Raw genomic sequence first — 25,914 nt, 5'->3', positions numbered from 1 at the left:
GTGATTTTGCTGATCGTACCTAATCGAGGCAGCACGGATTTTATCGGTCAAGTGGCAGCTCCAGGGCATGGATTTGTGGTGCGGGTAGCCGACCTTGTTGCTCCTCATCCCAGTGTTGGTCCTCAGTGTTGGACTGCTATGTGCGGCTCAAGCAGCCTCACCGTTGCACTTTGGTCAGCATCTTCACCGCTGAAGACTCCGGGCGGACAACACGAGCGCCCCCTGCCGAGACAGCGTGTGGACGACTGTGGCCGTCCGAGACAGCAAAACCATGCATTCACGGGCGAGGGATTGCTGGCTGATTGCTCATATCCCAGAGGCATGGGCAAGGAGCCCAAAATCGCAAAGCTCCTTGAGCCGGTTCGCCGCTAAAAGCTGACACTGCCTGGCGGCTCGGGGCTCAGTTGACCCGATGGCGTTTGAGTGTCGATTTAGGCCCTGTTGAAACGGTAAGGCGGACCTTTCCCGCTCCAGTGTGGCCTGGAGAGGCGGAACTGGCAGGGCAGGGGCGAGAGGAAATTTGATGGTGGGCGGGCGTCGGCAGCTTGTCCAGGGCAGCCATCCACGGGTTGGCTGGTTGACCGCATGAAATTGATGCAGGCGAAGGACTGGAGTGGGCGATGAAGGATTCAAGTGATGTGGACTTGGAATGGGGGCTGTGGAGAGCCGATGCATGGATCTTATCCATGGACATTGAACCGGGGGAAGTTGCATCTGAATTCCACCTTCACTTACCCATTTTATGTGGGGCTGGAAAAAGCGCATCTACCCTACAACTCACGGTGATCCGTGGATTTGACGTTATTCACGGACTTTTCGGCATCAACTTCTCGGTGAGTCTCAGCTATTATATTTTACAGCTATTAGCAGTCGTTAACATTGAGCTTTGTTGTATTTAGCGGGTGAATAAGATACAATGTTGGTCGTATGTTGGTGGAGCTCTGAACCTGGTAAATCGTAGAAGCGACAGACAAGCCCTATGAACAAGCTTGGCACTTCCTCCCACTTTACGAGAATCACATCTCGAAGCATATTCCGGCATCTGTTGGAACTCCTTGTCACCTCGAGGCGACCAAATACTTATCCTATCTGCCATCTCGGCTGTTCACACTTATCCAGGGTCCTGACCGGCCTGGTTGGCCGTTACCGGAAAGCCTCGTCGATAGTCTCATGCGCCCACTTAGCAACAAGGCAGACTAGGCCAGCCAGTCGATGGACTCACTCTGCCGGGTTATCTTGCTTGATCAACTTGCGGTGACAGGCCGGCTGACAGTTTGACCAGCACCCCATGCCTCTTTTATCACGAGGAACAACAAAGTCATCAAGGTCTCCACGGGCTTGCCGAGCCTGACAAACGAAACCCTCAATGGCCCTACACAATTCCTCATTTCCTTGGCATATCGCAGTTTCAGCCTTGCCAATTTTTCCCCCTCCCTTGGCGTGAGGGTAAAATGGGACGTTTAGCGACGGGCCCCGGTACGGTACGTACCTTGCTGAAACACGATGGAACCCCGGAACGGGCAGGCACCCCATCCGAATCCGGAAACAGACGCGGGATCGGTCTGTGGATACCCTGCCCCCCTTCTCGCTTAGTGATGCACATGCTTACCCAATCTCGAAACACCACCAAAGTCCCGTGCAAACTCCACGGAACTTGGTGATGTGTAATGCTCGCGATGGCTTCAGACGATGGACCTTGGGCGGAGGAATTGAGGTTGACTAATGTAACAGATGGAGGAAATGGAAGAGCGCCATTGGCCCGTCCATTGACATCCACTGCTCAAGTTGACGTCCTATTGGTTGGCTGTTCATGTCACCATGACTTCACATGGAATGTAGTTCCTCGAGATGGGATTTTAGACAACTATAAAGAGCAAGAGTTCTTCTGCGAATACAAAGACACGAGAATCAGAAAGAAACTCACAAGAACACAATAAACGAACAAGTTACAAAAATCAAGCATCCCATCCGAACACCACATCCAAGTTCACAGCCAACAACAACCACTTCACAATGTCTTCTCAGCCTAAGCCTCTCCCTCCCGTCAAGCGATACATCACCACACATGATGCCGAGGGAAATGCAATCTGGGACGAATCTGTTCCCCTCGAGGTCGAGGAGCAGCGTAGCGGCGGCTTCTCCATCCACTCATCGTACATCCACCTGGACAACTCTCACGACCTCAACAGTGGAAACGACCTCAAGGCTTACAGGGAGCACCCTTATGAGAAGGATCTCGCTCCAGAGTCTGGATCTACTCTCCGAGTCGTTGACTTTTGGCCCGGCTTCCCGGCCGTCATGCACCGGACCGCTAGCATCGACTATGGCGTTGTGATCGAGGGCGAGGTTGACTGTGTCCTCGACAACGGCGCCACCAGAACCTTCCGGAGAGGCGATATAATCATTCAGAGGGGGACCAACCATGCCTGGAAGAACTCGGGAACTGAGGTGGCTCGTGTCTGCTTCACACTTCTGCCTTCGGCCCCCATCAAGGTCCAGGGCAAGGAGCTTGAGGTTCATGGCATGGCTGACCTGGGAAGAATTGCAGAGGAGGCAAGCAACATTGTATAGGAACGTATTAAGAGAAGCCACTTTATCATTATCTTTACCTCTTACCGGGCCTAGCCAAAATGCGTGGCCATGAATACATCCAAGACTTTTGCTCTAAGCATTTTCTGTATCCCCCTAACCGCTGAATCCAGGGAGGCTACCCAAAACGCCATTTTGATAATCCCTACCAACCGTCTAAAACCCGAAATTCATCTTGTGCAAACTTGAATGGGAGTGGTCGTCGTAGTCCTGTTATGATGTCTCCCAGCCTGGCTTCGTCTGCCCCCGAGACAAGTCCCTTGCGGACCATAAAGTCAACCATGACTAGCCCGCAGTTAGGTTTCCAGTCTAGAGAATGGAGGCTCTGCTTGACCTCGTCCACCGAAAGAGCTTCAAACCTTTCGATACCACGCTCCTCAGCATGCGGCTGAAAGCTTGTGTCAACCCTGAGATCGTACACGAAGCGGACTCCAGGCTCCAGATGACCTTCGTTCATGAGACCTGCATTACGGTCCTTGCAGTCATAGAAGGTGATGGCAGGAGCCTGTTCGACTGAGCCAACCAGTCTTGTAGTGCCATCCTCCTGGCCCATAAAGACCTCTCTGGTGTTGAGGTCGATATGCAAGCCCGCCTCTTCCCGTGCCTCTCGTTTCAGGGTGACGCACGGGGACAAGACTCCCGATACTCGATCAGTTGGATCCATGCCGCCTGCGACAACCTGGTCCAGCATACCCGAGTAGCTGACATTAACGCTCTTGGCCCGATGCGAGACCCAGATGCGGTCGATGTTCTCCCTGCCGTCCACCTGCTTGACGGTGTAGACGTTGAGGTGGACTCCCACCGTGACAACCCCGAACAGCCCTCGGATAGGTAGGGGAATGGTGAGATCTTGCCGTTTGCTATCGGCAACATGAAGAGGTTGGAATTCTCGCCGTGGCACATCCTTAGCGAGCCAAGGGTCAATGCAGTTGTTGAACCGCCCACGGTTCAGGAGACATAGGTTCGAGAAGACTCTGCAACATGCCGTCGCAATGTTCTCACCTGCTTGGGTTTTGGGGTTGAGAAGGATAGTCCGTGTGACTTGGTTGAGGGTAAAGTTCTCATCCCATACCATGTCTCGTTGGACGTCGTCCTTCATGTAGCCCACAACTTCGTCGATGCCATGAATGTGGAACGCCCAGACATCCTCTAGGGCCACGGCATCGATCTTGTTCCCCTGCTGAACGACTCCGTAGAGCGAGGTCATATCGAGAGAGTGAGAGGGGGTTCCAGGATATATCGGTTCTGCCGAAGAGCACTGATTGAGGCATGAAGATTGAGCAGTTTCCACCGAGGGCTTGGCCAATCGTGTTGAAGCCATCATGACTCGCGTGACCATAAGGTTCCCAACCAGGGATTTAAGAACCACAGGAGAGGTCGTTAATGAAGGTATTCCCAGAGGATAAGAGAGTGAAGATGTAGGATTCAAAAATCCACACGAGGTCGGCTTGGGCAGGTAGTTATACCAGTTCCTGGTCCGTGAACCATGGACAGGCAGGTGCTCATGTCATGGGCGATTGTGTCCGTACCGTAGTGGCCACAGGCTTTTGCTCTTGTCATTGACCGAAATGTTTATTTCCCGCCATTTCCCTCTCCGAGATTCGCGGCGGAATCCGCTTTGGTACTGCATCCCGTCCATCCGTGAATCCTTGACCGAGCTGAGGTTGTCTCTCTGCAGGCGGCTCTGTGGTCCCTCCACTGTAGACAGGTAACTACAGCAGCCCTCTCCGAGTCATGAGGACGAAGGCTGTACGACAGTCGGGCCGTGTATGAGTGCCCGGGAGGTTGCTCACGCACGTTTCGAGTCGGGTTGGTTGTTGTTCAGCGTTGATTGTCTGGAACACACATGGCCGTGTAGAGCTGAGCTGGGTGCCCTGAGCGAAAACAAGGTGAGGCAAATGCACATGTAGCGTGACTAGCAGCTGGAGCACACGCCAGAGGAGAACGTCTCACCGAAAAAAAAGTGTTGGTTGCTGGATTTACGGCGGGTCAACAAGCTTGACCGCCCGCTTAATGGCATTAGTTCTTCCATCAATTACAAGGAATCAGGTCGATCTTTGCATTTTTTTCTTCTTCTTCTTTCTCATCGCAATTCAATTTGCTAACTAGGTATGTACTCGCAACGACCGTGTCCCCCTTGAGACCATCATCTCTTGGCTCTGGGTACCTATCACGACCAATTCCAGTGGTCTTTCTTTGTACCGGTAGAGCGGTCCTCGCCGGGACCTCGTGTCGTCAAGTGTCTTTGGGTGACACTAAAGGTAAAGCAAAGCATCCAATCCATTGATTCCCATATTGTCATTGTCCTCTTGCGCCTTTGTTCCCTTTCCCTATCCCTATCCCTTTCCAGGTTGAATTTCCCTTGGTATGTCCAATTTACATGCTCGTTCGTTTCGTCATTTCAATTTCCCTTTGCCTCTCTTACACGCAGACCCGACCCATTGCATCTTGGCGCGTCCAAAACTCAATGGGCAGCAGTATGCCGAGTGACTGCTGGGCCAGGATACGTCGCCGCCTTGGCAAAGGGACTCTCGTAGAGGCTCGTGCCGGCCGAGGCAGCAGCGGCAGCGGCGACGGCGGCGGCTGTGGACGTGTCCTCGATGGCCTGCTGTGCGAGTACCGGTGTGGAAAGGGTCGCTGTCGCGGTACAGACGTTACATAGCTCCATCTGAGGTTCGGGTGTGAGGCAGTAGAAGGGGCTCGAGCATTTACGAGCGCAGCGGGTGAAGTCGATGACCGTCTCGCCGAGGCTACGGTGGCAGACCTTGCACATCCGCTGAGCGATTACGGTATGGCACATGTTGAAGGTAGTAGTAGTAGATGTGTAGTCTGGCGCCTAGGTGTGGTGTCGTGGAGAGGAGGGGTGGTAGTGGAGTAGGTAGAGATGGGGGAGAAGAGGCTAGGTAGGTAGGCAGTGAGGAACAGGTAAATAGTAGTAGAAGCTGGGCTTCAAAAAAGTGTTGAACTCCTGATTGTTTAGTTGTTTTGTAGCACAGATTGAAAGAGGCCTCGCTGCAGTGACAACGTCAGCATCCTGGGGCGCAGTGGCAATCGCTGTCGATGTGAGAGGCTTATATGCGTTTGCCAGGCATGTATGGATGGATAGAGAAAGAAGAACAACAGCCTTATCTGACCAAGGCGCAAACACGGAGGCGACCCGATCAAGCCAAGGGGGCTTTGCCGTTCCTTTTAATGTCCCGCAGACAAGTCAAGGTTCAGGACTGTTTGGGGGCAAAGAAACGCACGTACAAGTGACTGCTACATGACGCAGACCAGTCTGAAAGAGACTACCAACAGTACAGTGTCAACCTAGGTAAATTACCTTTTCAAAGGGTAAAAAAAAGAGGGGAGTCGAGACGCCTTGGGAGGGAGCGTGTGTCACCACACAAAGCCATCATCTGACCGTTTCGCCTGGGCTTGGAGCCAGGGGGAAGAAGAGCACAAGGAGCCAAGATGAGGCAGAGAATCACAAACACGGACAAGCGGCCGGTAGGCATGGGAGTAAGTGGGTGTGAGAGGGCCAGCGAATTTGCTGGCCTCACTGCTACTGTAGGCATGTACCATACGGCACTGTACAGTAGCCGTGGCGGGAGTGGCTAACCTAAGGCTGTCTTGTCATGGAGAATGTGATTTGATCGGTCGAGGTGTTTGTTGTTGTTCAAGGCATGCGAAAGAGAGAGAGAGTGTGTGGGATGCCAAGATGATGCATTTGTGACCATTGGAACCTTCCCCGCATTACGCCAGCCGCGAAAAGGGTTAAAAAGTACCTCGCTCTAGCACTGGACGGAATTTACCTTGAGGCTATGGACCTCTTGCAAGGACTCTCCCTGGGGCATGCCATTCCTATTAGGCCCGATGAGGTGCTGGCTGCCGCTGCTTTGCGGGGAGGCACAGCGACGAGATAAGCCAGCCCCAGGGCACGGTATGTCCGGCGCCCAGGTACAGTACAGTAGTTATGGATGGTGTTGGATCGAATGTAGACATGCTCATGACGACACGCGTCCCGGCCCGTCTCTCCAAGCCCCTCTGTTCCTCTATCACCCGAGCTCTAATCGCGGGGAACACCTCCGACTGGGTCAGGGTCAATTGGCTTGTCCGGAGCTTTGACGGCTTCCCGCTTTGTCTGGCAACGGCTTCATCACAGTCAAGTCTCTCTGTGCTACTTCTCACGTCACGGCTTGATCATCGGGGCAGCTTATCTCTGGCCAAACGCTGGCAACTGTCTGCCTATCCATCTCATCGCCGAGCTGAACCGTACATGTCTGTCCCTTGCTGACCGTCAAACAAACGGGATGATGTGAGACAGGGGACGCCGACTGGGCGCTGAAAATGTACATTCAATATGCGCGCCCTCAAACAGGATCGGCAATGATACAAATCGTGGTCGGCTGAATATACTCTCCGTTCTAGAGGGTACCATCTCGATCCCGTTTCACAGAAACGTGCCTCTCATCCCATCCATGTATCTCTTGTCCACCTCGTCAGCGTCCTCCCCAGCCTCACCACCCTGCATCCTGCGCTCGAGGTTCTCCCCCCCGTCGCGAGGCCCAACAAAGTATCTCAGCTTTGTCGAATCCTCCGTAGCCGCCGTCCAAATCGTCATGGCCGCCTCCGACGCCGCCATGCTCTGGCCCCGCATGGCCCCGAACCGCTGGAGCGTCCTCTCGACAAAGGCGCCGTATCTCTCCTTGATCTCTGGCGTCATCTTGTCCAATCCTGCCATCTGCATCGACGTCTGCCCAAAGTTGGTCTCGCTGATGCCGCCATGTGGACAGACCAGCTTCACCCGGATAGGGGGGTTCACACCCTCCATCTCGTACACCAGCGACTCCATGAAAATGTTCATGGCTGCTTTGCTGGCTCCATAGGGTCCGATGAGTGGCAGCCCAAAATGCCCTCCGCCTGACCCAACATAGATGATACGGGAAGGTGATTCTACCTGACTTGTCGCGCGCATGTGAGGGATGAATTCTTTGATGAGGCCCATGGTCCCTATTCACTCGTCAGCATGCAGCCCTCCGCCATGATGCGGATTGTAACAGCACCATACCGAAAACGTTGACTTCAAAGTTGTCCCGGATGGCATCAATGTCCAGTTGCTCCAAGACGCCGTATTGGCCGTATCCTGCATTGTTGACAAGGACGTCGATCTGGCCAAACTTTCCGGTAGCTCCCGCGATGGCTGGTCCAAAGGTCTGGGCCTTGGACAAATCAAGGTACTGGACAAGGAGAGATCCCGATCCCTTGTCCAACGCTTGGAGGGCTGGGGAAGACGTATCTCGAGCTGTGGCTGCAACGTTCCAGCCTTTCGAGAGAAACAGCTTGGTTGCAGCCAAACCAACGCCAGAATTCGCGCCAGTGATGAATGCTGTTTTTGCCATGATGCTTGAGACGTGTTCTTGAACCTGACGGTCTATGGCCATTCTGCCGGCCCATGGCCTTTTAAATCCATATAAAAGGCCATAATATCTCACCGAGAAAAGAGAATTATCTCATCCACGCCCAAATATGAATCCACCTTGGTGTTTTTACAAGCTGGCTCACCTCAGCCACTTGGCTGAATCAAAGGAGATTGGCTTGCTGAATACGCCACGACCCATCGAGACGATCCGAAATTTGAGGAGATAAAGGTGCCCATATTGTGGACTAATCAGGAGGAGAAACTTCATTGATAACCTGGTTTTTGGACAGGCCCAACTCGGGTAGGACGGAAACGAGTGGGCTGCTCAAGTCAGCCATTGTCGTCGGCGGATTGTGACGTATGAAGTGAAGCGACGAGCTAGCTTGAATTGATGAGTCGCAACTTTCTCGGAGATAGTCAGTATCGATAGAAATAAAGTTTTGATTTCCCTGGGTGTTGATGGAACAAGATGTTGAAGTTAGCGTTCACTGAAGAGCTTGTAAGAACATGGTGTGGACTGGTAGGGCCAGGTTCATCAGGTACTGAGCTGTAAATCATAGGCTTCTATGTGTTGGGGAGAAAACATCTCTAATGAAGCCCGCCCATACCATGCAATTGCCGTCATAGAAACTGGTGCAACTTCCTTGACGTCTGTTTACCTCGACGTTGTTGATTCTTGACTCATCTTGGTGCTAAACAGCTAAATTACCAACTTCCGAGACATGATTGGTCAACGGTTGCACAGCTGTCTTACGTAACCCGGGATGAACCCGCGGACCGGCGACAACCTCATCCGGTGGATTTGGATGCGGCTTCTTCCCACGAGGAACACACGATCAATCGCTCAATTGAACGCCGCCCATCCCGCCCAACATGTTCGCCGCACGACAGAGGGCAGCCTGCGTGGCCCGACAGCTGCAGCGGACAGCGCGGACCTACGCTTCCGAGGCCCACGGCCACCACAAGCCCGCCGAGGTCAACGAGTCGTTCAGCGTACGTCAAAACACCCGCAACGCCGCCATCACGTCGTCTACGGTCCCCGCGCGCCTCCCGGATGAGGCCAATGGCAATCTCGCGTGCTGACCTGACCTGCCCTTCTAGACCGGATCTCTCCTCACCGTCGGCGCCTTCTTCGGCACCGTCCTCTTCTACCAGTTCGTCCCCAAGGAGGGTGACAAGTCTGTCTTCCTCAGCCTCATCGACAAGTACCAGTCGCGCGCCAAGGACTGGGAGGAGATCAACGCTCTACACACCAAGGCCATGGAACAGGCTGGCTTCGACCGAAACCTCTTTGAGAACGGCGGAAACAAGCACCGATTCGTCGATGTCACATACCCCGAGTTCGTCATCCCCTCCTGCCCCTACTCTTCGATGATGAGCAATAGGGAGGAGAGAAGTCACATTCAACAATTGCTAATAAAAGAGACAGGGCCATTCAATCCTACTCTCCCCGAAACAACCAGGCTGGCCATCTTGCCAACATGGAATACGTTGTCGAGCACTTCCGACAAAAGCACCTCGAGGAGGAGGAGCGGAAAGCGAAGAAGCTGGCCGCCCAGAAGCAGGAATGAAGGGATGTACATTAGAACGTGGACCGGCACACATGAATTCATTTCTCATTCAGTCAGGGACTACTGTCGCTTCGCAACTGCTTATTTGTCGTGTGTCGACGGTGCTGTCACTTCCCCATTTCAAAAGGCAAGTGTCCTCGATGATCCCAATACCGATGACTGCGGTCGAACCTACTCCCGCACGATGATGCCTTCCGTCCGCTTGAGATCACGTTGGCTCCTGAGCCAGCTAACTTGGATCTGATGGATGGCAGCTACGATACGCACCTGGATATGGTCATGACCTCTTCTTCCCGGTGCGAAATCTTTTCCCTTTCTTCTCTTCAACACTCAACATCTTGGATTCCATCAGTCGTTCATCGTCCACATCGCTAGTTATTTATTAAGAGAATCACTACTCACTCAACCGTCCACCGAGCATTTACTGTCCAATCAAGTCCCACAGAATCAATCATGGCAGCTGAAAAGAGAACACAGTATGGCCCCTTGGTTTCCGGTTCTCTCTACGACGCTGACGTTGATAGGCTTACCTCGTTGACCGACCTCGGTGACTGGTCTCATGATAGAGCCAACGTTCCTGGTATGCTGCCCACATGTGAACCCTTTGTGCTCGACGTCCTGCTCACAGAGATCCAGCATCCTCTTCACAGTCGCAACCAGAGGCTTCTCAAACAGCAGAGCATGGATTGTTCCGTCCTTTGGAGTCTAGTGACCCTGCGGGAGACATGAGCAACCCTCCAAACCGTGATCTAACGGATGCATTCCATCGTGCACGTTCTTCCTCGCCAAGGGATGCTCATGGTATGTTATACACCCTTTATCCTGGAACTGGGGTAGCACTGTAGGTCAATTGTTGGACTTCCAGCTCACAGTGATGCAGGAACGTCTTCACGACATGGATCAGGGAGTCCCGAAAGCATACAGCCAGTACCCCCAGCTCTAGAAAACACTCTCGGTTCAGGTACGTTACCGATCCAGAGACTTGCCCTGTTTGAATGTGTCCCCACCTGCTTTCTTGCACCCCTCGAAGCAAGACAGTTTAGCTATACATGTGGAAGCATGACATATTATACCTCGGCATGTTCACAGAGTTGACAACAAACTCAGGTGCCACTTCCAAATCCACAGCCACCGCCGTGGAAGAGCCTCCGCAAGAGAACTTGGATGCCGTCGACGTCCGCGACGCCATCGACAACCCTGACCCACGGCGCGGCGTTTGTGCGCGTCTCAGCATGGCTGCAGGCCGCCGGATTATCCACGAGACCCCGCTATTTTCCTGCGACAAACCTCGTTGGCATTGGCGACGTCACCAAAGAATTGCCCTTGCGTGGACTGAGTTGAACGGGCCAACCCGTGAGGAACTTCAACATGAATTTGCCGGCCTGCGAGGGCTGAGCACTCGGGCAGGCTTGTCAGAGAGCCAGCGCCGACAGCTGGAGGGCTTTGTCAAGACATATGCCTCCGCAGACACGAGCGGGAGCAGAGTCCACATCTGCAAAATCGCATCACACATCAACCATGCCTGCGGTAGATGCGCCAATGCAAAGGCTTGGGCCGAATCTGATCACCCGAACTAGATGTCCGTCAGGCTCCTCAGGCCTGTCAGTGCGGGCGAGCAGATCCTCATCAATTACAATAAAAAACACCCCCCCTGTCTTGTGTGTGGCACAAAGCGGACACACAAGAGATCTGAGAATCAACGGCGAGACACACACGTGAATCCCCCACAACAACCCCAAGAGACTCAGCAATATCCCGTACAAGACCAGCAGCAACCCCCAGAAGACCAGCAACAACCTCAAGCAGACCAGCAACAGCCTCATGAAGACCAGCAACAGCATGCCTCACGATCCCAACAACAACCCCAGACGAGGGGCCAGCGCCTCAGACAGAGACTTCGGAGGGTAGGTAGATGGCTCGGCCCTGACGAGGCATTTGGTGGTAGAGTCGGTCTCGGAGACGTTGGGAATTGGGGTATCTGAGGTGATGCGTGATGTAGCCTGAGGAGTTCGAATTTGAATGTTCACGAGATGGGCAACAAGTGTGGCAGACGACCAGGAAAGACGGCATGAAACAAGCGTCACCAGATTATGAAACATCAGCGATAGTCAAGGGTAGTCATCAAGCGGACAATGCTCCTTTATTGTACTTTCGTGGTACCCATTGTCATCAGCAACTTTGATAGATGCGTTTGCCCATCTACCAGAACCAGTCCTTTTCGCCCATAAATGTCCGTGAATGCAGAAACCACCCAAGACCGCACCGCAACCTTCTTACTTGAGGGGAATGAAACGAGAAGAGTGCGTGGCACCAATACCGGGCCTACCGTGCTTGACAGGCTTGCTAGGGGAGGGTCAGCGTTTGCGATTTTGCACAAGTGATCGGGAAACGTACTATGAGATAGAGAACTCAGCCAGGTAGTGACCAACCATCTCAGGCTTGATCTCGACCTGGTTGAACTCCTTGCCGGAGTAGATACCAATAACGCTACCAATCATCTCGGGGACGACAATCATGTCTCGGAGGTGGGTCTTGACGAGGTCGGGCTTCTCGTTGGGCTTGGCCTCCTGCTTGGCCTTTCGGAGCTTCTTGATGAGGCCCATGGGGCGGCGCTTCAGGCCACGGTTGATCCTGCGGCGGGCGCGAGCGTGGACAACATCGCGGAGCTGGTCGGAGGAGAGGTCGAGGAGCCTATTGGGAGGGAGCAGATATCAGCATGAGTCGTTCTGTGCAGTCCCCTTGCCCATTATCCAAAGATGCAATCATTTCCATGGTCGAGCGGGGGAGCGCAGGGTCGTGGTATCAACATACTGGTCGAGGTCGATTCCTCGGTAAGAGAACTTTCGGAAGGCTCTCTTCTTCTTGAGCTCGGCGGCCTCCTCAGCGTTCTATCAACCAGGCACAAGTCAGTCAAATTCCATGTCCATTTTTCATTGCATTGTCGGCGAGCGGTGGCAGGTGAGCTCGACGGCGGCGGCGCGGCGGTTGACGAGAGGGAGAGGAATCGAGGGCACACGTACGTATTCGTCAGCCATGATCGCGGTGTTGTGTTGATTGAATTCGCTGATCTACCGAAGAGCGAATATGGATGGGCCGGGATGGAGTCGACTTTGAAGGCGGTTGTTGAGTCGCTTGGGGGCAGCAGGGTACGAATTGGAGCCAAAATTCTGGCAGTAGGGTTTTCGTGCCCTTCACCCCTCATGTCATGTGACCTTGAGATGACCTGTGTGATTTCAAAAACCGGGGAAGCGAATTCTCAAGAATGGAAGCCGGAAAAAGGGTGCGCCGAGGTTCCGGGTTCGCTGAAGGCTTGCATCAGATGTGTGGTGAATGCAGGTGGGGTGGCCCGAGCTCCGATACATCCCTGTCCGGTTTTCGGTGCCGGAACGGCGCGACCTTACGGTAGCTGCATGCCCGAGACCCAAGACGTCCAAGACTTGACCTCTCTGATCCATGAGCTCATCCACGTTTCAACCTTAGAAAGAAGCAAAAGGAGAGGGGCAAGAGTTGCGAATTTGCTTTGCCAATGCTGTACGGGTACGGATACACGGCGCAAGTTTGCGGGTGGAATGCGTACCAAGACCTGCACCGCATTTTCGACCTGAATGACCCTATTCGCGCCAAGTACCCTGGTACCACCATAACCTTATCGGCCTGCCGTCAACTCAGACAGTTTGCCCATCCACCGCAAGACATCAGCCAACCGGGCTACCGAGCAACCTTGTTCCCCTTGCCCGCTTCTTTTGTCTTTTCCCTCTTTTTCTCTGTTGGTTGGAATAAAGAAGCGAGCAAACCCAGCCAAGACAACCGGCTCGCATCCCCTCCCGTCATCTTCTTGCTACTGTCCACTCTCGCCTCTCTTTTGTGTCCTCGTCCTACACTGGGCGGTGCAACCTCGCCCGTGTTGTGGTTTGCTCGGCGCTGACACCTCTGCCTGTGTCGAGTTGCGCTTCTTGAGATCCTACAACTGCCTGTTCCCGGAGATGGGGTGATGAACCCATTTTGAATCACCAGGATGACGAAAGACAAAGTGATGGGTCGTCGCCGAGTCCCCGGTTTCGCTGCAATGCCATCGTCGCATGCGAGGTCGCTCTGCTGTGGCTCTCGGTGGGCACGATTTCCAAGACTCCCAAGACTTCCAAGACCGCATATTCGGCACAGCGAAGCCGGCTTCATTTCCCCCTCGTCAGAGGCCCCGAGTCGCCCAGGAACCCGCGACTCATCAGCCAAGACCATGGCACTGGGGCCAAAAGGCTCGGCTTTTGCTGGCCGGCCGCTACGAGCATTGGCCAGCGCCCGCCTGGGCAGATTGGTCATGGGCGCCCCAAAATGAGCAGAGCTCGGCGTTTTCTCGCAGCGCAGCGCATCGCATCGCGTCGACCATCTCTGTCCATATATATATGGTGCATTGGCGATGGTGAGTAGACGGCCGCCTTCGCCGCTACAGAGCCGTAACTACCTGTACCGCAGCGCAGCCGGGATCCGTGATGTGGGAGCAAAACCTCCATGTTCCGACGGAGCTGCGACCAAGACGACAGGCAAGCGGCAAATGCCCAGACTCGCAGCGGTCAACGTGGACAATGTATCGGTGCAATGCTGGGCTTGGCGTTTCTCGGCATCCACCCGTGATAAGATTTCGCCAAGACTTCAAAGGCCTCAGAAGGGGGAACACCAACGCTACCTGTCGTCTCGCTGCTGGCATGGACCAGTTCTCTTCTTGTCCGGCTCTTTTCGTTCCTTAGCTTCTCTTGTCGTGTCTTGTCCTTCTTGTCCCTGCTCTGCTTCCTTGTCTCCTCGTCCATCCCCATTCCATCCGCCTACTTCATATTCTCCTGCTGTCCTCCGCCCGGATGGCCTTCCAACTCGCCAGAGACGCCGTCCTCGACCTTGTCATCGCCTGCGCATTCGCCCTGACGTGAAGCCTCGTGAGCCCCTCCGCCGCGACTCTGCGCTCCCCGTCGCCTTCCCAACACCACGAGCCAGCTCCACGCGCTGCAGCATCCAGCACAGCAACCGACCGCAGGCCCCGGATGGACGAGATTGGCGATTGTTGCTGAACCGCCGACTAAACTGCAAGCAAGGCACGGCCTGTGCAGCTTGTAGTTGAATCGGCCTGGCGGCCCAGATTCTTGCAAGCTTGGGGATCCATCGCGGCCGCTTGATATCATGTCGTCCCTCGAGGATGCAGAGTCGTTGACTCTCTCCAGCACCGATTCGAGTAACCCGTCTTCGTCATCAGCCGCTCCCTCGTCAACCGTATCTCTTTCCAACCAGACACCGACCCCGACATCTCCAGTGCTGGCGCCCTCGCCAACCGACGATGACCTCGACGATTACCAGACATTTCCTCCAATGACTACTCCCTGGACCGTGCCAATCAGCTGTACATGGACCTATGATGCGGAGAGAGTGCCAGAGCCTGGCGCCACAGGTCCTGTTGCGTGGCTCGACCTGGAACCTATCCCTGGGGCCAAGTCGCTATCCTGTTACCCTGACGGCATGTTCACAGATGGTCGCACTGGTGTTTTCAGTCCAGCTACATGTCCTCACGGGTGGACGACGGCAGAGCTACGCGTAGATACCGATGAGGCCCATGACGATGCAACCACCACAGCTGTCTGTTGTTCATCGTAAGTCCTCCAGTAGACGTGGAATGAATCACGCTGATCATTGTAGGGCATATTCCTTGGATGGCAATTTGTGCAAGCGATTAGTGCCCACAGTGGTGGCGGTTCCCATCACATACAACCACACTGCACGTTCATACGACGTTCTATCTGATTCAACAACCACGCTATACAGCGCAACAATTGCTGTCTACACAATTCGAGCGCTTTTCAAAGACGGAGACAAGGATGCATTGGGACTTAAAGACGAGGATGACATTGGCCCTCATCGGCCAGCCAAGACCTTGTCTCTGGCGGCACGCATTGGTATTGGAGTTGGTGTCGCGGTTTTTGTGCTATTTGTGATCGGAGCGATCGCCTACTTCCTTGTCCGCAGAGACCGAGTTCGATCAGAGAAGAAGCGGGCACACGAGCTCGACGTTATGCGTGCCAGACATGGCACTGGCGGATTGGGAGACGATTTCTATGCTGCGGCCAACGGACACCACAGGAGAGACAGGAACCGCCACGGAGAGCCACCCCCTGCATACGAGGCTGCGACAGATTCGACCAGCGTGACGGACAATGACAGTCGCCTGAGCGATGATTTGACGACGAGGGATGAGGAGCTCAGGGCATTGCAAGTCCAGAAGGCGGCGATCCAGCGCCGCATCGAGGAGCTAGAGCGGAGCGAGTCGAACCAGGACCAGAACCAGAACCAGGACCAGAACCAGAACCAGAACCAGGATCAGAGCCGACAGCACTGAACGGCTGGTGCCTAAAACTGAAGAAGAGGAGGAGGGTGAGGGATCATGAATTAGACGGGAAACGGCCTACTATACCTCCATATGATACCACTTTGCACGGTCCCAGCGTGTTGCTGAGGACCATTTGTTTTGAGTAAATACCTACAAATGCTGGAGGGATTGAGCGGCTAGGCTACACGGGAAAAGGCATAGGTTAAAAACAATTAATTCTCATCTTTTTGACTTTCTCTCAATTTGATATCTGCGGTGTTGGACAGGATGATGACATCCGGATGAGAAAGCATGACCTGTCATACGGTGCTCACTGTATTTCTAGTGTATCAACAACCTTGAAATACCCATGGATACATCGAGAATCCCAGACTTGATCACCGATGAAGCTCTTGGCGTCAAGAGCCATGACGAGATCCAACCACATAGAGACTGCCAATGTCGATTCATTAAAGATGGCCTCATCCAACATTCCTTTCAGAATGTGGTTGCCTTCAGCTCCTTGTCCGAGAACACACCCACTCCTAGATCGCGATTGGTTTGCGGTCCTGTAGAGGTTGCAGCAAGGCAACAGAGCAGCTGCGGATTTGACTGGACAATCGCGCACGACCCAGACGCATAGGGACGGTTCCTGGATGGAAGCCTCGGGGTCGTCAGGTGCATGAATCTTGAGGCATCTCTGATCTCAAGGTTCGCGTATCTAGGCAGCATCTAAACGGATCCATGGATGGTCATTTGCATGAATTGGGATGCTTGGCGTGGTAGTCAACATCTGAGGTTTGTCTCTGAAGCAATTCTTTGTCCTTTCGTTGAGATGAACCTCGTATATACTCCGTAGTGTCCGCTACCGGAACTGTTAGTGTAGTCAAGGTTTAGGCTTCTGACAGCTTGATGAATACTATCAAGCTCACCTAGGAATAGGCAACCGTTTTGAAACCCAATAAAGTCAATTGAATCTTGTCAGCTTTTAGAGACACCTAGATGGAAACATCACGTCATGTTGCCCGTTAAAGGTTGCCCTGCAACATCTTTGACAGGTGTCACGACACGGCGGATCAAGGGTCATTCTGTCGCCTCCAGGAGCACGGGGCAACTCAGCACAGCTAACCGATCTGTATCCATACAGTACCTAACTAGGTACGGATACCTATGGAGCAGCTCGAGCCACCATCAGCCATTCGCATCAGCAACATTTGCCGGGGCAGAGAGGCCGTTGGTAGCATGTTAGCACCTCTGCTCGCACACCACACGAGCCGCCCCTGGCAAGGCAAAGTTGCAGTTCCCTCGCCCGCCAGGGGTCCCCATGCTGCGCTTTCAATTGGCGGTGAGGCACCACGGGGGTACCTGGTGGCTGCGCGGGAATTGGCTGGCGCCAGAGGTACCCCGTGGGATAACCTGAGACACTGGAGCTGCTTTTTTGGCGCGCGCGGCCCATGGTTTGTTTGTTGTCGACCCCGCCAATGCCCACCTCCTGCGGGCACCCACTCACCTACACCTACAGAACCTCCATCCCCAAACACCCGCCGGAAAATCATCACCACGCCCCCGTCTCCCCCTTCCCCTTCTCTTCCTCAAGCGCTGCGCGCGTATATCTCTCTCCCATTCCCCCAACTCCACCTCTGGTCGTAGCTCCCTTAGCTTCGTTCATACACAATGAAGGGCGAGGTAAGTTGCATTGCATCCATATGTTGTCGCCGTGAGACCACTCCCTGCCAGCGAGCTCAACTGCCAGCAGCAGCTTCCCGCTCCCGGCATGGCGTCGGCTGTTCCACTTGGTGTCCTCTGGCTGGGACCCCTATCGTCCACCAAGACCACCACCAAAAACGAAGCTTGCGATGCTGATGCTGATGCTCTGTGATCCAGATTCTTCACCTCCACCTGGGCCAGGCTGGTACCCAGCTCGGTAACTCTGCTTGGGAGCTGTACGTCCACCATCACCGCTACCGTCGCCATCGTTCGACCCCCGGCCCCGAAGCTGACCGATATCTTGAATAGCTACCTCCTCGAGCACGGCCTCGGCCCCGATGGTCGTCCCGACCCCAATGCTGGTGATATTGGTGAGGGAGGCTCCTTCGAGACCTTTTTCACCGAGACGAGCAGCGGCAAGCATGTTCCTCGCTCCATCTTTGTCGATCTTGACCCCTCTCCCATTGACGAGATCCGAACTGGTGGTTACCGCCAGCTCTTCCACCCCGAGCTGTTGATCAGCGGCAAGGAAGATGCTGCCAACAACTATGCTCGTGGCCACTACACCATTGGCAAGGAGATGGTCGACAATGTCATGGACCGCATCCGCCGCGTGGCTGGTGAGTTTCGCAAACCCTGAGGCTGCGCGCCTCACCCCTTGGAACCCTTGCTAAATCGAACGACCAGACAACTGCCACTCTCTCCAGGGTTTCCTTATCTTCCACTCCTTCGGCGGTGGTACCGGCTCCGGTTTCGGTGCTCTCCTCCTCGAGCGCCTCTCTACCGAGTACGGCAAGAAGTCTAAGCTCGAGTTCGCCGTGTACCCTGCTCCCCGAACCTCGACCGCCGTTGTTGAGCCCTACAACGCCGTTTTGTCGACTCACAGCACCATTGAGAACTCTGACTGCACGTTCCTCGTCGACAACGAGGCCGTCTACGATATCTGCCGTCGTAACCTCGATATCCCCCGTCCTTCGTACGAGCACCTGAACCGCTTGATCGCCCAGGTTGTCAGCTCCATCACCTCGTCTCTCCGATTCGATGGTGCTCTCAACGTCGATCTCAACGAGTTCCAGACCAACCTGGTTCCTTACCCTCGAATTCACTACCCCCTCATCAGCTACGCTCCTGTCATCTCCTCTGCCAAGAGCGAGCACGAGAGCTTCAAGGTCCACGACCTCACCTTCCAGTGTAAGTGATGATCGCAACTTGGTCATGGACGACAATTGTACTGACGTTTCCCAGGCTTCGAGCCCAACAACCAGATGGTGGTTTGCGACCCCCGAAACGGTAAGTACATGGCCGTCGCTCTTCTGTACCGTGGAGATGTTGTCCCCCGCGACTGCAACGCTGCCATTGCTGCCCTCAAGGCCAAGGCCTCATTCAACCTCGTCGAGTGGTGCCCTACTGGTTTCAAGCTCGGCATCAACTACCAGAAGCCCATGGCTGTTCCCGCGGCTCCCGAGGATGGTGGTCTTGCTTCCGTCAAGCGATCCGTTTCCATGCTTTCCAACACCACTGCCATCGCCGAGGCCTGGTCGCGTCTTGACTACAAGTTCGACCTCATGCACAGCAAGCGTGCCTTCGTCCACTGGTACGTCGGCGAGGGTATGGAGGAAGGCGAGTTCACCGAGGCCCGTGAGGATCTTGCTGCTCTGGAGAAGGATTACGAGGAGGTTGCTGCCGACTCGTTCGAGCCCGAGGAGGAGGTCGAGTACTAGACAGTTGCATCTTGGGACTGGCTTGTATAACCTCTTTCGACTTCTTTCAAGGCGTGTTGAAGCGATGGTCTTGCCAGGGCTCGCGCCTATGGCGATGCAATGTACAGAGAAGAGAGCTGTGGATTATGTTGATTAAGATTCCCGATATTTGTTGTTGGGTGGCACATGGAGGGGGGAAGGATGTGTTTACCACCAGACGCCAAAGTTTGGCTCAGGGTATCCCGCTAGCACGTGGTCTTTTTCTCTTGGAGCCAGGTCCTAATAGACGAGGTTATCCCTTGACGCAAGTTGGCACTTATTTCTGATAAAGCAGGCAAGTAAAATTTGATGATATCTGTTTCTTCTTTAATGAGAGTAAATTGGAGTACCTCTGGCTTGATTGGTGTGAAATGTGGTTGTGCAGAGTTAATATGGTTGGTTTGCGGTATTATACTATCAGCCACAGAGTTACTCTAATGCTGTTTGCTTGGCCATGTACGAAGGTGCTGTTAGTGATATACAACATTTCAGTTGAGGAAAGCATGTCAGCAAGCATTTAGGTTACAATGTAATAAAAAAAAGATGCCTAGAATCATAGCATTAAAAAAGCAAACTTGCTCAATATCCGAACTGAACTCGTGAGCTTGAGGAATATGTACTTCTATCTCATCTAAGCAACCTTTACGGCTGTGGCCAAAATTCACAGCACAACTTTTCCGATCCCCGTGCGGGCGCGGGGCCCTTCTCAAACATCCGCTTTCCGCACTCAAAGCCCACACGGCCCCTTCTCACCAACTACCCCATCCATGCGTCATCCGCTGTCGAGAATCAGCATCAGCTCTTCTTCTTCCACTCGGCAGCTCTCCTGGCGCTTCGATTTTGCGGCTTGCCTCCCTTGGCCTTGGGCTTGTTCTTGTTCTTGCCCTTCTTGCCAAACTTGAGGTCCTTGGGCAGAGCGTCCCTGGATGTGGCACGTCGGCCTTCAAAGATGACCTGCTCTGGAGTCTTGATCTCGTCAAGGGGGTTAGGAACCTCTTCGGAAGAGCCCTTTGTGGGACGCTTTCCGTGACGCTGCTGAATAGCGGCGGAGCGGCCGAGGAGTTTGCTTGTGCGGCCAGCCATGGACTGCTCCTCAGGTGTCGCCTTGGGCTTGTACTTCATGCTCTTGGGTGCGCCGTTGGTGGCCATAGCCTTGGCCTTGGCTCGCTCCTGAGCGAGGGCCGTCTTGCGAGGATCCTTGGCTCGAGTAACACGCAGCTTGCGGGGAAGCATGGGCGGGAACTTCTTGTCATCAAGGAGCAGGGCGGCCTCGACATCATTGGCGTCCTACAAATCCTGTTAGCCCTTGTTTCATCCGTGTAAGTGGCAAACTTTGCCGAGACTTACATAAAACTGCACATAGGCGATGCCCTTGCCTACGCGAGTCTTGGAGTCTCGGACAACTCGGACATTTTCGACCTTGCCCTGAGTGCTAAAGGTGCGCCATAGGCCCTCCTCAACATCGGACGGAGTCTTGTTTCGCTTCTTCTGTGTAGTATCTCCATCGGCGTTGGTGGCGAGGATAGTCTCGTCATCAACGAATCCCAAGTTGCCAACAAACACGCATCGACGGTGGTCTGTGGGACTGGGGTGAGCGACACTGTCCACCCTCAGGTGTCGGTCAAGCACCTGGGTGCCATTGAGCTTTGCGACGGCCTCCCGAGCAGCTGCGATAGTCGAGTACACGACATAGGCATTGGCCGACTTGGTTGTGGCGTCCATCAGCGACTTGGTGATGTAGGCCGCGCGCTTTGGCAGAGAGCCGCCTGCGTATGCGACAGAGCGGAAGCGAATGGACTCAATGGTCTGTGGTGGAGATGCATCCTTTTCCAAGATGGAAGAGAGATGGGCCATGAGCGTCTTCTTGGCCGTCTTGGAGGATATAGCTTCGGTGGAAACGTTGGCAAGGAAGACTGTCCGAGCTGCCTTTTCCAGATCCGAGGACTTGTCTTCCTTGGCCAGTGTCTCGTGGACGGGGATATCGCTCTCGTCGCCGCTGGCGTCGTCGTCCTCACCCTCAGCCTTCTCACCGTCTTCTTTTGAGCCATCGTTCTTCTGTCGCTTGCCCGCACGCTCAGCCTCCTCCTCTGCAGCAACTTTGCTCAGGTAGTTGCCCTCGAGGTCGTCATTATCATTCTTGCGCTTTCGTTTCCGGTCCTTCTTTTCTTTGCCTTCGGCGGCATCGATAATAGCATCGAGTTCGGCTGGCGCATCTGTCATGGGCTCGTCTGCACTCTCTGCGTCGTCTTCATCCCCTTCGCTGTCCTCTTGCTCTTCAGCCTCAGAGTCTTGCTCATCCTCGTCCTCATCCTCATCATCCTCCCCATAGCTCAGCTCCTCACTGATTTCCGAAAGCACTTCGTCGTCCTCGTCGTCTTCTTCACCGTTCTCCTCCTCCAAGACTACCTTTGGTTGGGGTGCTTCTCGCGGCTTCTGTTCCAACAATGCCGAGTATCTTGACTTGGCGGGAGCCTTGGTAGGACCAGCCTATAATTGATTAGCCAGGAGGGCAGAGAAGACAACAATGTCGCAAAACTTACGCTGGCCGCAAACAGAGCGTCGAGTGTGGGGTCCACAGCCTTGGAAGAGGCCGTCAAGCCCTTTGTGCTGCTTCAGTCAGGATTTTCCATTGTTTGCACGAGACGAGCAATGGTAGAAGAACTCACCGTTTAGCCATGATTTCAGAGACTTGTTTCTGACAGAATCGGCCAACTCGCTAACCTGCTGCAAAAAAAAGTGCCAGCCTCTGGATCGCGACTGGAAAAAGGCACAGAAAAAGTCCAGCTCCAGAGGGTCCACATGAACCTCTGGGTGGGCGTGGATTTGGAGTGTGCCGGAAGCCTTGCTGGCCGGAACAATGCGTCATTGGCCTGAGCCAGGTGCTCCATCATGGCACACCCCCCGAGGCCAGTTTCTGCCGCGGATGACCGCTTTTGCCCCGTCATTCTCAGCCCGCTCTCGGTTTTCCTCTGGCGACTGGCGCAGGCCCTGGCCCCCCAGCGCAAACCGGCACCGTCCACCGTCCATCTCCGTCCTCTCTCTGTCCCCTCCTCTCAACTCAACCGTCCGTCACCGGAAGCCCTTGGCCTTGTCAGCACCTCTCGCGTCTTCCATGCCACAGCAGGACAAAGGCTGTTTCAATCAGCTTCGCTTTAACTCGGCTTTGCCTCTTCAAGTCCACTCTTCACGACACCCGATCCCCAATCACCCAGCTGCCGTTCCTCATCACTCGTCTCCACGGTCGCGCTGCTCCGACCTACCTGCCGATCACCACCACCACTCTTCTGCACCCGATACTGCAAGCCTACCTGCTCTCTCCATTGAGCAAGGCCATAGACACGTCATCGCGTCTTTCAACAACCATGGCGGCGACCGCTACCGCGCCCCCGCCCCTCTCCTCACCTGCAGTTGGGGTTGTTGATCATGAGGACAGCAACATCTCCAGTCCCCTCAGCGAGGTTGACACCAAGGACGACAACGACGAGGACATTGAACACATGCATCTTGACAATGACGACGAAGACAGCACCAGGCCGACCCCCAAGAAGAAGCCTCATGCCACCTCCGATTCTGACAGCGTCCTCTCCGATGCCCACACCTCGGACGGCAACGATACTGAAGCAGAGACTGAGCGGCTCTACGACACCCCGAGGCACCAGCGACAGAGGGACGTCGTTGTAGACCAATTCAACGAGGGCCAAGTCTTTGAGCACACCCCGAGCAAGCTCCGAAGAACCGCCAACCTAGACGACCATCACGACGACGAATCCACCATGGGAGACGACGCCTCTATAGGCTCTCCAACAATCGGAATAGAATCCCCATCGAAACCTGCGACAAAGCACGACGCGGCATTGGAAGATGACCATAGAAATGACTCCCAAGACCGCAAGCGAAAGCGCTCACCAGCCGCCGATCAGTCAGAAACCGAGCAGCCACTTAGGAAGCGGACCAGCTCGGTCCCAGTGGCTGATACAGAGACTCCCCAGCAAGCCGAGGATACAGTCATGCATGAAGATGAACCAACTCCAGCCAACGAGAGTAGCGGCACACAAACTCCTGCTGAAGAGGTAGACGTCTCTCCACGAAAGAAGTCCACAGCTCGCGAGGATGGAGCAGCAGAGCGTACAACTCGCGCGGCAAAGAAGGGCACGCGCGGATCAAAACGCAAAGCGGCAGCCGCCGCCGAGGCCGATCATGACACAGACAATGGCAGCCATGACGGGGCCCGTGATAGTGCCCGGGGGACTGATGTAGAGCAACATGGAGAGGAGCTGGAGGCTGATGCGGACGAAGAGGTTGATGCAGCTACTGCGCACGATGAAGAGAGTAAGGATCGCCCGGCCAACATTCCCAACTCGGTTGACCATACTCACCCAACGACAGTGGAGCGAAAACACGCCGCGTTTAAGGATTGGACACATATCGAGGAGATGTTTGGGGTATTCAGAGACAGGTAGGCCTCGGTTCATCACCTTTGGTGGATTGCGCTGACACCATCTAGACTGTACAAGGACCGGCTTCAACGGCTCGAGGAAGAGGAACAGTCCCTCATCGCCAGCGTCCCAACACACCCCGAGTACCTTAACATGAAGCAGTGCCTGGATGACAGGTTGGAGCAGAAGCTCCGAGAGATCAACAATGAGCTCGAATATCGCGTCAAGGCACATGAGAGGCGCGCAGTTGCTCAGCGAGCTCAAGTCTGGGGTCAATACTATCAGGCGGTACGAGAGAAGCGAGAAAAGACGCTGGAGGCTCTCAACCAGGAGTGGTACGACATTCAAACAGCAAGGCGAAGCGCGCATAGCCTGCAAGATTGCGGCCTGCTCTTCCCCAAGGATCCTGCCCAGCGAGTACGGAATGCCATCGCCTACAACACGGAGGTTTCGACTCTGGCCAGCATAGCCAAGTATGAAGGATTCCCTGCAGGGCCAGAAATGACGGGAGCGTCTCCCTCGGAACTTGATGATGACCTGGCTGCCATTGAGGTATGTTGACAAAGTCAGGTCAACTCCCCGAGACTGCTGAGCTGACTTGTGTAAGCGAGCCAAACGAGCCCGGCAAAAGCCACCACCACAGCGACGCGAAGAGTACTATACGCCGCCATTCGATCGCCTTGGCCCAGCGGGTGAGCAGTTCCTCCGGGAGACGCCTTGGGCCAACCCAAACCACCTAGCCCACAAGATGTATCCAACACCGGTGGCGACGGTTGAGGGACAAGCGGAGAATGCGGCCAGTCGCGCAGTACCGCAGGGCCAGATTCCGGCTGCAGCGGATATCAAGTCCAACCTGAACGCCGCGCATCCTAAGCAACACTCACCCTCATTGCCAAACAGGTTGTCAGAATCCCCCGAGTTGGCACGGACAATGATCAACTCAGCTCATAACCCAATGAAACGGGTTGGCAGCCTCTCGAGTGTAAGCCGAGGGTCGAAAGCAGCCGCAGCTTGAGCAATTGATTGCACAAACTGGTGCATTTCAGCTCATCCCTATTATAGGACTTGTTAGGAAAGGATGGAGTATATTGCTTTTGTACTCGTTTTGTGATACCCATGGAAAACAATCGGCCGAAGCTCGGATGTATTCGATTTTCCTTTTTCTGTCTGGACTCGAACATGGTTAGAGCATTGGGTGTGTCTACGGTGGACAGCGCGGGTCTTTTGATGACGGTTGGAGAGGGGCAGAATCTTGGTTGCAGCGGGCGAGGGCTCGCGGGCTTCGAGAACTATTGTACAATGGTGGTCGTTTATTCATACATGTTGCGCAGAAGAGTTCGCCAACGTGTTGTACAGGAAGGCTCTGGGGTTATAACAGGCGTTTTGTGTGGCAGGTAGCATGAATGGCATAGCTGCGTTGGTGTTCTTCCTCCTTTTAACTTCTTCAATGCTTTGACTTGCAACCGTGATCTAAGAGATGATTCCCCAGGCGTGCAGCCTATCATATGTAGAATTTACTTAGAAGAGGCGGGTTTCCGAGGCTCATCAGGGACCTTGACATCTTCAAAGTTGTCCTGGCCAACGGCGTTGAGGGTATAGTAATCTAGGCAGTGTAAGCGCGTGGTGGTAACATGGAGGCGGCTCGTCGTACAGATGGCTCCGACAACGGTCAAGAGGCCAAGACCGGTGACAGCGTTCTTGAAAAGATAAGGTCGTCGGGCTCGAACGAGGGCAGGGCCTTGTCGCAGGCGGCGATCGTAGTATGTCGATTGCGGGCTGGTTCGGAGGTCATGATCAGTCCACTATGCACAATAATGTAGAACCTAGATGGACGAACCTGGGAGGCATTTTGGAGATGGCAAATATTAGCACGAGAATAAATCAAGAGCAGAGAAAGTAGAAGCCGGACAAATTGACAGTTGCTGGATTATCAGTCGGCGCTTCAAATGGTTGTCGATGCGCCAGAGTCACTTCAGTGGAAGATCTTTGCGGCTGAACCTCGGCTGGGGGCACGCCTGTCGTGACGTCTGAGGTACCTTTCCTCTGGTGGAGCTAAAGCGTGCGTTGCAAGGGTCTGTTCCACGTCCCGTCTTCTTTACTTCCCGCGTCGTCGCCAAAACTTGGAGCC

The 25,914-nt window shown here is 54.4% G+C and overlaps 12 protein-coding genes across 12 annotated transcripts; 6 read left to right on the top strand and 6 right to left on the bottom strand.

The window, feature by feature from the left end:
* Positions 1-2,013: 2,013 nt before the first annotated feature.
* NCS54_00112200 (Cupin-2 domain-containing protein) lies at positions 2,014-2,571 on the top strand (the record flags this gene model as incomplete). Its single annotated transcript, XM_053146756.1, has 1 exon — positions 2,014-2,571. The coding sequence occupies one exon, from the start codon at positions 2,014-2,016 to the stop codon at positions 2,569-2,571; it is 558 nt and encodes a 185-aa protein (XP_053002731.1).
* Positions 2,572-2,734: 163 nt separating this feature from the next.
* On the bottom strand, positions 2,735-3,910 carry NCS54_00112100 (Nudix hydrolase domain-containing protein; the record flags this gene model as incomplete). The annotated part of the gene is made up of 1 exon (XM_053146755.1): positions 2,735-3,910. One exon carries the CDS (start codon positions 3,908-3,910, stop codon positions 2,735-2,737), a length of 1,176 nt encoding a protein of 391 aa, XP_053002730.1.
* A 1,143-nt stretch (positions 3,911-5,053) lies between these two features.
* Positions 5,054-5,389, bottom strand: NCS54_00112000 (Hypothetical protein; the record flags this gene model as incomplete). The annotated part of the gene is made up of 1 exon (XM_053146754.1): positions 5,054-5,389. The coding sequence occupies one exon, from the start codon at positions 5,387-5,389 to the stop codon at positions 5,054-5,056; it is 336 nt and encodes a 111-aa protein (XP_053002729.1).
* A 1,632-nt stretch (positions 5,390-7,021) lies between these two features.
* Positions 7,022-7,970, bottom strand: NCS54_00111900 (Hypothetical protein; the record flags this gene model as incomplete). The annotated part of the gene is made up of 2 exons (XM_053146753.1): positions 7,022-7,581; positions 7,640-7,970. 2 exons carry the CDS (start codon positions 7,968-7,970, stop codon positions 7,022-7,024), a joined length of 891 nt encoding a protein of 296 aa, XP_053002728.1.
* An 893-nt stretch (positions 7,971-8,863) lies between these two features.
* On the top strand, positions 8,864-9,561 carry NCS54_00111800 (Hypothetical protein; the record flags this gene model as incomplete). The annotated part of the gene is made up of 3 exons (XM_053146752.1): positions 8,864-8,983; positions 9,092-9,330; positions 9,420-9,561. The coding sequence occupies 3 exons, from the start codon at positions 8,864-8,866 to the stop codon at positions 9,559-9,561; spliced, it is 501 nt and encodes a 166-aa protein (XP_053002727.1).
* Positions 9,562-10,014: 453 nt separating this feature from the next.
* NCS54_00111700 (Hypothetical protein) lies at positions 10,015-11,138 on the top strand (the record flags this gene model as incomplete). Its single annotated transcript, XM_053146751.1, has 4 exons — positions 10,015-10,141; positions 10,198-10,362; positions 10,442-10,522; positions 10,669-11,138. 4 exons carry the CDS (start codon positions 10,015-10,017, stop codon positions 11,136-11,138), a joined length of 843 nt encoding a protein of 280 aa, XP_053002726.1.
* Positions 11,139-11,834: 696 nt separating this feature from the next.
* On the bottom strand, positions 11,835-12,596 carry NCS54_00111600 (Hypothetical protein; the record flags this gene model as incomplete). The annotated part of the gene is made up of 4 exons (XM_053146750.1): positions 11,835-11,904; positions 11,956-12,252; positions 12,373-12,449; positions 12,582-12,596. The coding sequence occupies 4 exons, from the start codon at positions 12,594-12,596 to the stop codon at positions 11,835-11,837; spliced, it is 459 nt and encodes a 152-aa protein (XP_053002725.1).
* Positions 12,597-14,727: 2,131 nt separating this feature from the next.
* Positions 14,728-15,934, top strand: NCS54_00111500 (Hypothetical protein; the record flags this gene model as incomplete). The annotated part of the gene is made up of 2 exons (XM_053146749.1): positions 14,728-15,191; positions 15,238-15,934. 2 exons carry the CDS (start codon positions 14,728-14,730, stop codon positions 15,932-15,934), a joined length of 1,161 nt encoding a protein of 386 aa, XP_053002724.1.
* Positions 15,935-17,578: 1,644 nt separating this feature from the next.
* Positions 17,579-19,332, top strand: NCS54_00111400 (Tubulin alpha chain; the record flags this gene model as incomplete). Its single annotated transcript, XM_053146748.1, has 5 exons — positions 17,579-17,590; positions 17,789-17,847; positions 17,921-18,231; positions 18,299-18,802; positions 18,857-19,332. The coding sequence occupies 5 exons, from the start codon at positions 17,579-17,581 to the stop codon at positions 19,330-19,332; spliced, it is 1,362 nt and encodes a 453-aa protein (XP_053002723.1).
* An 813-nt stretch (positions 19,333-20,145) lies between these two features.
* On the bottom strand, positions 20,146-22,027 carry NCS54_00111300 (Nucleolar protein 12; the record flags this gene model as incomplete). The annotated part of the gene is made up of 4 exons (XM_053146747.1): positions 20,146-20,637; positions 20,698-21,837; positions 21,891-21,957; positions 22,017-22,027. 4 exons carry the CDS (start codon positions 22,025-22,027, stop codon positions 20,146-20,148), a joined length of 1,710 nt encoding a protein of 569 aa, XP_053002722.1.
* Positions 22,028-22,712: 685 nt separating this feature from the next.
* On the top strand, positions 22,713-24,801 carry NCS54_00111200 (Hypothetical protein; the record flags this gene model as incomplete). Its single annotated transcript, XM_053146746.1, has 3 exons — positions 22,713-23,806; positions 23,855-24,338; positions 24,394-24,801. The coding sequence occupies 3 exons, from the start codon at positions 22,713-22,715 to the stop codon at positions 24,799-24,801; spliced, it is 1,986 nt and encodes a 661-aa protein (XP_053002721.1).
* Positions 24,802-25,300: 499 nt separating this feature from the next.
* NCS54_00111100 (Cytochrome c oxidase assembly factor 3) lies at positions 25,301-25,634 on the bottom strand (the record flags this gene model as incomplete). The annotated part of the gene is made up of 3 exons (XM_053146745.1): positions 25,301-25,389; positions 25,438-25,562; positions 25,624-25,634. 3 exons carry the CDS (start codon positions 25,632-25,634, stop codon positions 25,301-25,303), a joined length of 225 nt encoding a protein of 74 aa, XP_053002720.1.
* Positions 25,635-25,914: the final 280 nt, after the last annotated feature.

Source organism: Fusarium falciforme, chromosome 1, assembly GCF_026873545.1.
Source record: "Fusarium falciforme chromosome 1, complete sequence".
NCBI lineage: Eukaryota > Fungi > Ascomycota > Sordariomycetes > Hypocreales > Nectriaceae > Fusarium > Fusarium falciforme.
This window is presented reverse-complemented; position numbering and strand designations above follow the sequence as displayed.